Source organism: Lissotriton helveticus, chromosome 3_2, assembly GCF_964261635.1.
Source record: "Lissotriton helveticus chromosome 3_2, aLisHel1.1, whole genome shotgun sequence".
Lineage (NCBI taxonomy): Eukaryota > Metazoa > Chordata > Amphibia > Caudata > Salamandridae > Lissotriton > Lissotriton helveticus.
In genome coordinates, this window is record NC_136062.1 from 238,006,602 (window position 1) to 238,022,312 (window position 15,711).

The 15,711-nt window shown below is 46.5% G+C and overlaps 1 protein-coding gene across 4 annotated transcripts in view; it reads right to left on the bottom strand.

Annotated features, from left to right (window-relative positions):
• LOC144826600 (uncharacterized) overlaps positions 1-15,711 on the bottom strand; it is a 497,905-nt gene that overhangs the window by 72,125 nt on the left and 410,069 nt on the right. For all 4 annotated transcript variants that reach the window (XM_078685107.1, XM_078685106.1, XM_078685105.1 and 1 more), the window contains one exon: positions 948-1,072. In XM_078685107.1, the coding sequence (XP_078541233.1) occupies positions 948-1,072 (125 nt within the window). The remainder of the gene's footprint in view (positions 1-947; positions 1,073-15,711) is intronic.

Genomic DNA, 15,711 nt, shown 5'->3' on the forward strand with positions numbered 1-15,711 from the left:
AGCTTGCAGCCCGAGATCCGGAGGTGTCGCGGATCCTTCACATCCCTCTATATACAAATTTGGATTTTGGTTAATATCCCTAAAACTACTTAACAGACTTACACTAAATCACAAAAAGGCACTTCCCTGTGCTAACATTGACCTTCATGACAAATTTGGTGCACTTCTCTTCAGCAGTTCGGGCTGTAGCAGTGTCTAAAGTTCCTACGGGAATTAACATGGGGAAAATGCATTTTGGCCCCACACCCCCTTTCTCACCCCCCGCTTGAAGGATGACCACGACAGCAGCTGGAGCAAGCATAATACTGGTTTTGAAAATTTCACAAGGATTCGTCAAGCGATGCCAAAGTTATTGGCAAATGAATTAACGCTCTTCCTATGGAAACTACATCTTAACTAGAACTGCCTACTGGAGACTGCCAGTAGGTAATATATATGGGATGAGAAACATATGGATAGAGATGTATATTGATAGATATATATGAATAGAGAAAGAAAGATTGAGATAGAGAAAGATAGAGAGATGCACACATCTCTGCTAATAAAGCCATGGCATAAACCATACATGCGGATGGGGTGCATATGACAAATGTATTACAGTTGCTGAGAGAAGGGCTATAATGACAAGGTTTCCGGTCTGGAGTCATGACCCTCTCCACGTTCATCATTGCTAGTAAAGATCTTATTGCATTCTGCATATTTGCATGTACCATATCCTAAGCTGGATATAATGAAGCACAGATGTAGAATTAGGGCACCCTAAGTGTGGATCCGCACCAAAATATCACAACTCTTCTACTGAAGTGGAATCAAACTACCAGTTTCAGATTTGTGCTTTTGAAGAGCAAGGAAGGAGTATGAATTTACCAAGAGCACACCACCAAAGAACCAGAAACCAATCTTATCTAGTGAGGCATTGAAAGATTCTCATTTATTAGTGTACGTACAGTTGTCCCCAGGTCCTTAGAAAATTGCTGGAACACCATCGCTGAGTGATCCATCATCTGTGCAGTCAATGCTCTGTTTAAGATCCGAATGCGAAGAGGGTAAATCTGCAAGTCTAGGCGGTCACCTGAAAAGGGAAAGCGGAGACAGCTGAAGGAGACCCTACCACTAGCAGCATTCAAGGACTACACAACAACCTTGCATGAAAACAAATTACAGCGCGCTAATCAACAGGCTTATTTATATCACTTTTTAACATGCACTTAGTATTGTATGTCACTTTATTTTGTCTCCCATTCTCAGAAATATTTACCTTATTCATAGTCTTCTATGGGTTAAAGTATTTTACCCATATCTTAAATATTTGAGTGTTACAAAGATGTTGCATTTGCCCCTCTATCGTTTTTGCTGCACCCAGAGAATGTACCTCCATTTTTTATGCCTCCTTTCACCCACAAAAGTGAACCCCTGAACCTCCCACCTGAATTTATAGAACGTATTCCAATGGATTGTTTTCTCCCACCTACACAAACGAATAAACAACCTCCTGAATAAGGTTTTACTAACAGTCAATCTTCTGTGAAATAGTGCTTTCCACCAGTAGGGAAGATCCATACGCTATACCAGGTATGTAAAATAGTGTTCCACTATGCACTTACACATCCTCCCCAAGTCTCTAACCCACCCAAACTTCATGCCAAAGAGTATGCCTGGTTAACTACTGAAAACATCAATCACCGCAGCTGTGATCATCTGCTTTAAACTTGCCATGAGGTACCAAAAAGCTCACCAGAGCAACCAAGGTCCAAGACTGACATGGGCATCACCAGAACCCAATGATGGGTCAACTGTTAATAGACTTGACACACCAGAAACACTCAGTTCAACTGCAGTTCCACAATTAAAACCGTTGCCAGGAGGGGCCTAAAGCAAATTGGAGGACTTTTTGTAAAGGTGCCTTTAGCATCCCTAGCTCATTACGATTGCTTCGTCTGTCAAAATAAGCAGACGGTCGTCTATTTTTTTTTTTACCACTGTCCACCTTCAATTTTTTCCCTATTCTCCCCATTGCCTTGCTCTCGCACTCCATCTACCCATGTATTCGCTCCCCTCACACATTTACAAGATGCCAGACTACAAGATGATAAAACAAATCCAGGAACTCAGGCATGGAAACTTCAGCACGGTTACAGTGCCATAGCAAAATTACAAGTCTATAGGCCTGCTCAGTCTTACCTACTCCTAACATTCACAAAATGCCACACACAGTGACCTCTGGGATTGAGATGCATACGAAAACCAGCATGCAAGACCAATAAAGCTCGCCACATGAGCAACTACATGCTGTAAATCTGCATTGGCAAACTCAATAGGTCTTGCTTATGCAAGAGCTGTTGGCTTTGTCAATGTCTTTTAGCCATGTTGTACAGCTGTAGCTGTATGCTACGTGAAACAGACTATTCACACAATAGCAGAGCTACTTCCATTTAGCCATGCAAAGTGTGCTGCAAGGAGGAAGGTAAAATAATCAACTTTCAGATCAACATGGTGAAACCAAACAGGGGAGAATGAGAGGTGGCGAAGGGTTGGCTGAACACCCTCCCTTATACAACATAGAAAAACAAATTAAATACAGCAACCCAGGCCTAAACTTGGAGTTTTTTATAAACCTGATGGGACTCTGAAAACTATTTTAAAACTATTTCTATACTTGTAACTGATTTCTTATTAGAAAAATGTATGTAAACTCCTTACCCACAAGAGCAGCAGGTTTCATCATAGGGGTTTGTGCCTCAGCAGCTGCAGCTGATCCAAGGTTGATACATCAGATTCCACTTACAAAACACTTCCTTTATAAGGATGTAGTGTGCTCAGGTCGGGTATCCCCGTTTCCCACGACATCACATAGAAAACTTTAATTAGACAACACTTACCCAGGCTGCGTTTTTTTTCTTATGAACTGTATGGAATGTTCCATCGGCCAGATTCAATGCCTGGGTATTTGCTGCTCTTATTCCAGGCAGGTTGCTCCCCAGGCCGCACAGCTCAACCTGCTGCGCCCATGTCCTGGCTGCACCCGGATCTCGCTGCTGCGAGTTCAAGGCCATCCTCCACCCACAGTCTCCCACCTGCCCCTCGTGGCCCAGTAGTGAGCCGTAAGTATCTTTCTGCTCGCTCAGTTCCTTTTTTGTATTTTTGTATCTGCATTAGTATTGTATTCTGTCTGCTGTATTCTGTTACTGCTTCTCTATCTGTTTTATCACTGTTGTAGTCTGTTTTCTACTACCCCTTTTTTATTTCGTTTTCGGTCCGTTTTCCCCCTTTAGCCCCTCTAGTGTTTCTGCCTTATCCTCTCCCGCTGCTGCATCCCCGGCGCACCTACCCCCCTCGCTCAATCGCTCCCGCCTCCCAGCTGCTCCTCCCTTCCACCTCCCCTTCTTAAGGCGCCTGCTGTGCGGTGGAGAGCAACCCTTGACCCTATTCCAGGCAGGTCGCTCCCCACCCCGCACTGCTCCACCTGCTGCTCCCGTGTCCCTGCACCAAGATCTCGCTGCTGCAAGTTAGAGGCCCTCCTCCACCCTCAGGCTCCCACGCGCCTCATCCTTGGTGGCCTAGTGGTGAGCCATAAATATCAGTCTGCTCGCTCACATTTTTTAATCTGTATTTGTATTGTATTCTGTCTGCTGTATTCCGTTACTGTATCTTTTGTATCACTGTTGTAGTCTGTTTTCTACTTTCCGTTTTATTTACTTTTCGGTCCGTTTTTCCCTTTAGCCCTTCTAGTGTTTCTGCCTTCTCTCCCGCCGCTGCGTCCCCGCGACCCTCGCTCGCTCCCGCCTCCCAGCTGCTCCTCCCTCCCACCTCCCCTTAATATGGCGGCCGCGCCACTGGTGCGCTGAAGGCGTGCCTAAAGCAAACTCATCTGCGCCCATCCGCGCCTGGCCCCCGGGAACGCCATGACGCCCGCCGCCATTACAATGCCAGCACCCTCCACGCCCTCAAAGCCGGCCGATCATACACCTGCTTCTAGGCCACCCCGAAGCTCACCCAAGGACCCTTCCGGTGGCGGAGGTGCAGCTTCACCAGCCTTCAAGCCACCACCTCGGCTACCGGGGTAAGACACAACCACCTCAGATGCAGACTACTCAACACCCACTCCGCCCGAAAGCACGCCATCGAACTCTGGGACCTACGCGACTCTTCCTCCCCGGACGCCGCCTTCCTGACAGAGACCTGGATAAACCCCCTCCTCTGCACCCGACATCGCCATAGCCATGCCGGACAACTACAAGATCAACCGAAGGGGCACTCCAACGGAACAGGAGGAGAAATAGCCATCGTCCACAAAAACACCCTCAGAATCTCGACCAGCACCAATGACATCCTCAGCTCCGCCGAACACCTGCACTTCCAGATCCACATCGACCCCAACACCACCCTCATAGGAACCCACATCTACAGACCGCCCCGGACCCCGGCCACAGTTCCGCGACTACATCACCAACTTAATCAGCACGCACACCCTTGAATCCACGGACTACATCCTCCTCGGAGACCTGAACTCCCACCTCAAGAACACCAGCGAGAGCAACTCCACAACCTCTGACTCAAACAGCTAGTCACTACTCCCACTCACTCAACCGGACACACGCTCGACACCATCTTCTCCGCACGCAACCACTTCACCTTCAGCCACACCACCGAACCCCACTGGACCGACCACCACTGCATCCACTTCACCTTCGAGAAACCCACCATGCACCACCACACACACACACACACACACAACAGGCCCCTCCCCGCAGCTGGAGCAAAATCACAGAAGAACAGCTAATCGCCTCCCTCGCCAGAAACCCATCAACTGACACTGCTGACACAGACACTGCCGCCTACAACCTCAGGCAATGTATCGACGACTGCGACAACACTCCCCCCCCCCCCCGATCAAGAAAACCTCAAACAGACGCACCAACAGAAAAGCCATCCGGTTCAACGCCGACATCCAGGCATCCAAACAGACCTGCCGAAGACTCAAGAAGTGGCACCACAGACACCGGACAGCAATACAGCCCACAAGAGCGCCATCCACAGACACGACCAACTCATCCGAAGCTCCAAAAGGACCTCCTTCAAGGAACGCATCGACAACACACAACAGCAAAGAGCTCTTCAACATTGTGAAGGAACTCTCCAACCACAGCTCCAACTCCGACATCCCGCCATCGCAAGACATATGCAACTCCCTGGCCACCTTCCACCGCAAGATTGCAGACATCCATGACAGCTTCAACTACCAGGCCCCCCAGACAGCCACCGACACCTCAGACTCTCCTCCCCCCAGCCACACAGACCCCCTGCTCTCCTAGACCCGCGTTGACTACGACACTATCAAAAACAGGAACACCATCCACTCTGGCTCACCATCAGACGCTTGCCCGCACCACATCTTCAACAAAGCGAGCTCCACCATCGCACCCCATCTCCGCAAGATCATCAACAACTCCTTTGAGACTGCCACCTTCCCGGAGAGCTGGAAGCACGCTAAGATAAACGCCTTACTCCAGAAACCCAAGGCGGACCCCAAGGACCTCAAGAACTTCCGGCCCATCTCCCTACTCCAGTTCGCAGTGAAAGCCATCAAGAATATGGTCAACAGGGAAATGACCGCCTTCTTCGAAGAGAACATCCTGGACCCATCGCAATCCGGATTCCGCAGCAATCACAGCACCGAAACAGCCCTCATCGCCGCCACAAGGACCCTGCTGGACAACAGAAACCAAGGCCATCATCCACCTGGACCTTTCAGCCACATTCGAAACCATCTGCCACCACACCCTACGCACACACCTCCACAACACAGGGATCTGCAACAAAGCCCTGGACTGGATCACCTCCTTCCCCACCGGCAGAACTCTGTGTCCGCCTCCCTCCATTCCGATCCAAAGACACCCAGGTCATCTGAAGCGTACCCAAAGGATCGTCCCTCAGCCCGACACTCAGTCTACATGGCATCGCTCGCCAACATCGTCCGATTGCACAACCTCATCTTACGCCGACACCCATCTGATTTTCTCCCTCACCAAGGCCCCCACTACCGCCAAAACCAACCTCCACGTAGGAATGAAGGCCATCACCAGATGAACAGCCACCTGAAACTGAACTCTTCACAAGAATGAGATCCTCATCCTCGGCTCCACCCCCTCCTCCTGGGACGACTCCTGGTGGCCGGCAGTGCTGGGAGCTGCACCAACTCCCACTGACCACGCATTCAATCTGGCGTTCATCCTGGACTCATCGCTGTCAATGACCCAGCAAGTCAACACGGTCTCCTCTTCCTGCTTCAACACGCTCCGCTAGATCAATAGATGGATGCCCACCAGAGCCAGAAGGACAGTCACCCAGGCCCTAGTCAGCAGCAGACTGGACTAGGACAACGCCCTCAATGCGGGAACCTCGGCCAAACTCCAGAAATGACTACAATGCATGCAGAACGCCTCTGCACGACTCATTCTAGACATCCACTGCCATATCACACCTAAGACCTGCACTGGCTACCGTTCAACAAGAGGATCACCTTCAACTCTTCATCCATGCTCACAGCACTCCACAACACCAGACCAGCATACCTCAACGAACGACTCATCCTATACACCCCATACCGCCAGCTTCGCTCACCTCGCCACCGTCCCCCGCATCTGATGAGTGACCGCCAGCGGCAGGTCTTTCTCTCAACTCACCGCCAAGATATGGAACACCCTCCCCATCCACCTGAGGCAAACCCAGGACCTGCTGACCTTCAGGAGACTTCTCAAGACCCGGCTGTTCGAGCAGTAGCAGCACGCAGCCCCCCCCCCCCCCAGCGCCTTGAGACCCTCACGGGTGAGTGAGGCACTTTACAAATGATTGATCTTGCAGTTTTCTACCAGTGCTTTGACTTTTACTCTTGAGAATCAAAAGAAACTAACTGCTACATCCAGTGTCTCCATGCCTCATTCGCTTTGGCGACTTTTCACAATCTGCAAAGACCAGTATCACCTTTACTGCCACCAAGTGACTGAAGAAAAACGGATTCTCCTTGGTTAGTTGTGTGCAGTGTTCTTGTGCATCCACAAACTGCTTTATTTCTATTTGTTGGTGTGTGTTTACAGGGTATCTGCAGAAGCTACTTATAGACTGTGCAATTTACATACATTTCCACAACAGTGTTACCCTCTTTATTTTACCTACCTATTGTGGGATACTAACTTGTTGGCTGACTGGGGAGTGAGCCCTGGTCATGCAACAGCCACAACCCTTTGCAGTTTGAACCACAACAATTAATTAAATTAACCAGTGCTTAACTCTGGGTAGCTTGGCTCAAAAAGTAGTCAGGCTTAACTCGGAGGCAATGTGTAAAGTGCTCGGAGGGAAAGAGTCAGGAACAAGGGCATAGGGGCCCCCTGGTTTAATTAGGATTCGAGGGGAAGGTAGCAAACCCTTCGCCAATCTGAGAGGCTTTGGTGCCAATCTTATGACCCAGCTGAGCTCGCAAGCTACCAAACTATGTTAGCCACTTACATAAAAGCTATCATAGCTAGGAAGGCTGAATACGATGAGGCAAGAATCACAGATGCCACAAATACACAGAAAGACACCTTCAGAATCCTGAAAGAACTCAGCCAGAAAGCAGACCAGAAATCCATACCCAAGCCAGCAGACTAACAAGTTTCCTACAAAAAGTCAAAGACCTTTTAGAAGATATTGGCAACATTCAAACCCACCAGTGCCCCCTGGAATGGGATCTAGCTCCCCGCACCTCCAGGAAGCTACACAACTCCCTTCCTAGCTTAGACCTAGCCTCCCTGTCACTCTTGATGACCCATGTTAAATCAAGCTCTCTGGCAGACCCCTGTCCTCCAGGGTATTTCAAATAGCCCTTCTCTGGATAGAGAGGCAGATTCTTGATCTGCTCAATCGCTCCCTGGTGACAAGTCCACCAGTTTGAAGGAAGCCTGGATTATCCCCCTAATAAAAAAACAGGGGCAGATGTAGCTCATTTAAAGAACCACAGGCCCATCTCCCAAGCTCCCTTTTCCTGCAAAAGTAGTGGAACATGTCCTCAAAACATTCTTGTTCATTGAGGAACAACAGCGACTGCAGGTACGGCAGGCCGGCTTTAGGGCCCATCACAGCACAGAACTGGTGATGCTGTCAGTTCTGGACGAACTTAGGCACATAGCAGATAATAGAAAGCGGAGCGCACTGGTCCTATTGAATCGATCAGCGGCGTTAGACATGGTCAGTCACCCACAGCTTCTTGCACGACTCCTCGATCTGCGCATCTTTGGGCTGGCACACCAATGGCTCAAATCTTCTCTATCAGGTCGCTCTCAAAGGAGCCAACTGGGTGAGCAGGTGTCTTAACATTGGCGTACTCACCTGTGGTGTCCCCAGGGGCTCAGCACTGTCATCTCTCCTGTTTAACATCTACCTCCAGCCACTCGTGGTCGCATTTATGCGCATGGACTGCCAAGTATTTACCTACATGGACGACATCTGATTCTCCAGATCGATAACTCCCCTCAAGCCCACGCCTGTGTGCAAAACATACTCAGAAACACGGTCAATTGGATGACAACCAACTCGCTACAAATTAACCCTGATAAAACGGAGGTCCTCGCCATTTCCCTAAAAAAAAAGTCTCCCAGAGAAACTTATCAAAAAGCTGTAGGTGACCATGAATGATACAGCTAGGCTGATCTTCAGGCTTCCCAGATGAGCTTGCGTTAACCCCCTGCTGCAACAGCTGCACTGGCTCCCCATTAAACAGAGCCAAGTTCAAAGGCCTCTGCATCGCCCACAAAGCGGTTCATGGCCAGGCCCCAGTTTACATCAAGGAGCGCCTAGGGCACTACGTGCCAGGACATACACTTCAGCATGCCTCCTGGTTCATCCCCGGTTCAGAATCACATCTAAAGGTGGTAGAGGCTTTTCTGTTTTAATTAACCAAATATGGAATCGTCTGCCTAAAAATCTCCGCAAGAACCCGCACTCCTCCCTTTCAGGAAACCACTCAAGACTCTGCTGTTTAGGGAGGCTCTGGACACAGCATAAAACCCCTCCAAGTGCTGAGTTTGTAACTGCTGGTGGGTTTGGCTACCTTCTCAAAGTGCTAAGAGGCCTGCAGATTATGCGCCATACAAATTCAAGCTAACCTAACAACTTATGCAGCACAAACAGTAATAAATAAATAAAAGCAAGAAAAATCCCACATCAATTTAGAAAAATATATAACATTTTAATAAATCATTTCACACCAAAATGACAATCCAGTCCGTTGAACCGGACATATGAATTTTAAAAGTTTTTAATAAATACTAGTGCCTAACAGATCAAATCTGAGACTGCAGACAGTCGAAAGATAAGGACGACTGCAACGAAGCGCAGTTCGAACACAAGAAGTGGATTGGGCCTGGTCAGCACTTACTTTCGGACTTATGAAGACATTTTGAAAAAAACGTTCTGAGAAGGTAACGTTCAGTGGGGCAGATGCAGGCAGTGTCTGAGGAGGGAGCGTAGTCATCGGGGTGCTTTGGGTCAAAGCCATGGAGAGGTTTACTAGGTTTAAAGTGAGTTGTTTTATGGAAGTTTAAAATCTCTACTGGAACGTGGTAGGAGGCTGCAGCCAAAACAGTTGCAGAAGCTGGAATACCCTTTTGGCGAAGGACCCCTGAACACTATTTGCTGCTGTGGAGAAGAACGTAGCGGGAGCAGCAGCGATGGACTTTGGACAGATAGACTAGCAGACTGGTCACAGTCTCTGGTTCTAAAGGCAGTTTTTAGCCAAAAATATTCCAAGTTCTTAGTTTTGGATTTTAGCTATCTGGGCACCTTTAGCATCATGACCGAGGGCCCAGGACTCGTGGGACAGCACTTGGAGGTTCAGTACACCCTCAGGTCCAGCCCAGGTAGGGGGTCAAGATGGAGGAAGCCTTTTGTGCCCCTGTGGGTCTGAACAGACCAGCAAACTAGCCCTTGGAGTCACTTGAGTAATCCTGTGTTCAGGTGGAGATGCAGGGCTAACAGCGCAGGGCTGGCCACTGTGTTCAAGGCAGGCTCCAGGCAGCAAAGCAGTCTTGCAGATGTGTACACCAGCATACAGTCATCGAGTTGTTCCACAGGCCTACAAAGTGAACTGAAGAGTGGGTCTGACCGTCTCTTGGATTTTAGGATAGCTTGTTCTTTTAAACAGCCTCCTACTATATCCTCCTGGGGATTTTTCAGTTTCCAAGTTACAGCTAAGGCATGCAAAACACACTTTTGTATGCTTTCCCCTGGCAATTGTTCTCATGAAAAGAACCTATGCCTTTCCACTACTACATTTGCTTTAGACTTGTAACTTCCCTCAGGAGCTCTTCTAGCCTTTTCATACTTATCTTCTCCATCCTCCAGAGCCATATCATCTGCATTCTTCACTGGAACGGTCGTGTTTGACTTTTTTACTTTCTTCAACACCCAAATTGTGCATTAATATCGGCAACTTTATTTTCGGCACTAATACCTCTTCACCAATTGCCAACTTATAGGTTTCAAACACGTTTATCCAGTCTTCCCAATAGTTGTCTTTCAGAGAGTAGAGGAGCATTAGCAAAGCTATCACTGATGGCATTTTCCACTTTGTTTTACTTTTTCAAAACAAACCTAATGTTAAAACTGCTCAAGTTAATGTTGCAAAACATACTAAAATAAAGTAACTACCATTGTCTTTCACATATGCAGCAATATTTAATCCACACCACTTTACAATATTCATGAACTTCACTGCCAGTATGCTCGCCTTTTCATGTATGATATTTATTATTAAGTTTCACGAACCTTCATAATTTGTATTACACCGTGCCAATCATGGATATATATATATTCACTGAAAAAAACATAGGTTTCAGGGATGTTATAGTTATTTGGACATTTCACTCGTACAAAACCATAGAAATGTGCCAGTTATAGTTAGTTCAGCGAACTATAACTTGCGCCTCTGCAATGCACTGCTGAAGACGTCTCATATTACATCACTGATGACATTACTGATGACATCGTCCACGTCAAATTCTGATGCACCTCCTCCCACTAATATAACCTTTGATACACCCATTTAAAATAAAGACTACCATTCTCAAAACCATCAACACATCAATACCAGTTACTACATATGCACTTACTGATTCCTAGGTCTACACACACATGCACTCATTCACCCATACAGTCACTCATACATACAGTCACTCACCAATACAACACTATCATATGCACTCATACACCTATACAGACACACACCGCCACTCATCCATGGAGTTACTCACAAACCTAGTCCGTCATGCGAAGAATCAATCACACTCCCATTTCCTCACCTATACAGTTACACACACCACCTCACTTATTCAAACATATAATAACACATACTTACTCTCTTATACAATCACTGATACAAGTACACACACATCCAGACAGCCACTCACAATCACTGATATTCGCGTATAGTCATTTATATACTCCAACTCTTACATACATTGCATTTTACATATGTAGTTACTTGGACATGTACAGAGACATCCAATCTCATCAACACTCATACACACACTCACCCGCCCATTCAGCTGTTTACACATGCACTCTTGAACCCATAAACCCAGTGAATCAACTACTCATCTATGCACAAGGTCACACACCTCCCACCAACACACACTCAGTCAGTCTCCCATACAAATACTCAGGCAACCAATCAATAACTCATATAGACACTCATTGCTACTGACCAAGACATGCAGCAGCTTACACAACAGACATACCGATGATCACATTTAGACAGTTTAGTCACTTACCCATGCATTCAGTAAGACACATTTAATCACTCACTTATACAGTCCGTCACGCACCTAAATCCTTCACACAGACACTTATACACCCACTCATTCTTCAATACACCATGGCATATATATATATATATATATATAAAAACATTTAAAATTCACAAACGCACACAGTCACTGGATGTCATCAATGAGGACATTTGAGATACAATGGACAGTGATCGAACAACTACCCTCAGACACAGGACTGTTGGAAAAGGAGCAACGTTGGGTGTTCCGTCTGGGCACCGACAGCGCAGGGCTTAATGATTCTATCCCTTGGAGCCAATTGCGTTAACCTGTGCATACTGTATGCATGGTAGGGTGAATGACTAAGGAATATCTAACAGAGCGTGGGGCTACCTCTTTATCTTGTTTCCCTCCACCTGACCACCCGTATGTTCTATCTATACGATGAGTGGTTATGGACTCTAATTGGGTTATATTGTAATTTTTCATTATGGTTATCTCCCCTCATCTATGAAAAGTCTCTGGGCTACTTTTACTAGCTTTATTGGGCCACCCGTAACGTCATACTCCCAATTAATATATATGTCAAACTCATTCTACTATTGCTTAGCCCCCTCCATTTGGCCCCGGGAATATGTGACGATTGAGGTGAACAGGGTAAAATAAACACTTCCGGCTAAATAGAACGGTCAGTAATGGTCAATACAGTACTACTGTGTTCGCGCATGCGTCTCGGTTTGACGCATGCGCATATCTTCATGCGAGAGTCTGGTTTCGCGCATGCGCGTCCCAGGTTGCACTACTCCCGAGCTAGCGCAATGATCTCCTACACGATCCCGGGGACCACGCAAAGATCGGAAACAACAGGGGTAGTTTTGGCCTTATTTGGGCATCCTTCCGCTATTGATTATTCAATTTACCTTAACTAATTAACCTACCATAGAGTATAAAAGGCGGGCCACTCTTCCAACGGCTCACTTCACCGGAGCAGCGTTGAGGGGAAGGCAGGCGATCGATCCAGGCAGTCACCGTGAGTAGGGAAACCTGAGATCAGGGATGCCCTTCACGTATCATTAACCTTGGTTTGTTGATTAATCTCTGCTTCACAACCTACAATGCAGTTATTACTATCTTTTAGGTTGTTTACTGGGCAACGAAGAGAGATACCCCCAATACCACGCTTAGGCTCATGAGGCCTTCCGAGCTCTTGAACATAAGTAAGCCTGCACCATTGCTAACCTTTTTTTTCTCTCCATTTATATCTGGGAGATTACATGTATGTATGTGTGTGTGTTTATGGTTATATGTCCCCTTTATGTGTCTTTTTTTCACAAGGTACCAGAGCCTCAATTGTGTTCTGCAATTTACCTTTATAAGGAAAGAAACACTATTTCCCCAGTTCCTGGACATCCGACTAGCATGTTTTCTATGTTCCTGGACATCCGACTAGTACATTTATTATGTTTTTCTTTTACAGATTTTTTCAAACGCCAATTGGGCGCAACGAACATACCTTTTCATAAAACATTGATAGGTACATTACACATTGATGTTTCATTAATTTTACTTTTTTGAACACTTTTACATTTCATGTGAGTAAGGTGAGGATAATAGTGCATATCCTCGTCCTGAAGAAGGAGCCCTGTGCTCCGAAACATGTTGGCACTGTTAATGGTTGATATACCCTAGTACGTATTTTTTCAACCAGATTCTGCACCTTTTTATTAATACCAGCCAAGGACAGAATAAATATTTGTATCCTATGTGCCAGGTATTTTTTATTCACCTTTTTTTCACCTCATCTCACTCACACCCTCCACGATACACGATACACCCTCACATAGTTCACTACCAAGTGCTCCTACGTAGTCGTCTGTCGTAGCACGCCGCATCCCGTAGAGGGGTGCGAAGGCCCAGATGATGAAGCATGACACCAAGGGGCCTGTTGGTGTGTGAGGGGCATTTAAACAACACTGTGTGCTCCCCATCACTTTAGGGACCACTGTCACCCTCTAAGTGGATTCTAATTTGTTTATTCATCAGTGATGTCAATGACCAGGTCATGAATGATGTAATATGTGACATCATCAGTGCATTGTGGGGGCGTGAGTTATAGTTAGCTGAACTAACTATAATAGGGGCATTTCTATGGTTTTGTACGAGTGAAATGTCCAACTAACTACACCGCCCATGAAACCTATGTTTTTTCTGTGAATTTCTAAGGTTTTTTAAATGCTAATTTCAAACTATAACGTGCCTGAATCCTATGGTTTTTTTCAATATCATTTTTTTTTGTATTTTATTATTTTTATTGGCATGTTAGAACCACAGAAACATATCCAGCATGTCACATAAGATCGTCCACCGTCCCCTGCCCCACCCCGCCCTCTTGGCTACCACGAATGCCAACATTAGGAAAATCACATGTGGGCGAGCCAAATCCACCTCATTTGTTATGCCCAGTAGAACCAACTTGGACAGTTTCCAGTATGGCACTGAGCTCCCTCAATACCGCGGCCCAGTATCCCTGTATAACCCGGTATTCCCAGAGAGTATGATCACAGTTTCTCTCCGCACAGCCACAGCTCAGACAATTAGAGTCGCTGGCTTGCCCCATCCGGTGTAAGCGATACCGGTCATAATAGACCCTATGGAGAATTTTATATTGTATGAGTCGAAGTCGGGACTTTATCGCAACATCCCTAGGGTGCATCAGGGCCGTCTCCCAGTCCAGTGTGTCCATCTCTCCCAGGTTTGATTCCCACGTGTCTTAGTTTCACCAACCCGTCCAGCATGTTATTAATCTGGGTTTTATGTGTCAGGGAAACTAGTTTAGTAGGGACTTGCTCCTGCAACAGACGCCCTCCAGCGGTGCGAACTCCGGCAAGGGCCCTGCGAGCGCCGCCCCAGCCCTCCAGGCATGAGGTACCTGCGCATATTTCAGGTACTGCGTACGATGTAACCCATACTCTACTCTCAGCGCCTGGAAGGACTTCAAAGCTTCCTGACTCATCAAGTCACCCAAGACAGAAATACCAATTGCATCCCACCTATGAAACCCTTCCAGTTTATATATATTTATATATTTAAACATATGATATGCACCACTCCAAAGCACTTTGAAAGGAAGCATGAAATATGAATAATAAGAGTGATGTCTTTACAAAGGTATTTATAATCAAGTGGGGGAAAGGATCACTCGTCCTGCGCAAACCAAGGTCTGCAGGTACGTAACGGGTTGTCTCCCAATAAAAAGACCCTCATACACGTGTTTTAAAGTTCTTAGGTTCTCGTAGCGGTATATGATGTGTCCCCGCTCTTGTTTTACACGTGCGTGCGTAATCCTTTGGTCAAAAATTTGTGTGCACCCTCCGCCAGGAGGTTTTACCTTTGGTTTAAGGCAGTAGTGATCGTGCACAAGTGGATGGTGGGGTAGTGGTGACAGTTTGTTTAAAAAACCCGGACATCCAGATAAGGTACTTTAATCGGTCTGGATTCGGGTACAAATTATTCAAAATTGTGCTGCTGTGGAATCTGTTATGAATTCAAGCGCACTTTATAATTGTGGTTAAAAAGGTCGACATGTTTCAGCCTTAAGTGCCAAAAGGTCAGTAGGCTTTCTTCAGGACCAGGGAGTGGTGAAGTGACTAATAGTGAAAAGAATAGGTAAATTTAGAACCTGATTCTTCTGGCAGTAGAAGGTCGCATTGTACCTGCAAAGTGAAAACAAACACACACAACAGATAGGGGAGATAGGGATAGGGAAAGACACAAATTATGTACAATAGTACAAGCTCAAAATCTGGTGATTTTGAAAGGTAACTAAAAAATGGAAATACTTAGTACAGAATCACGGTCATATCAGGCGTCAACTCTTCCATACTCCTGCTTCAGTGGAGTAGGTGATTTT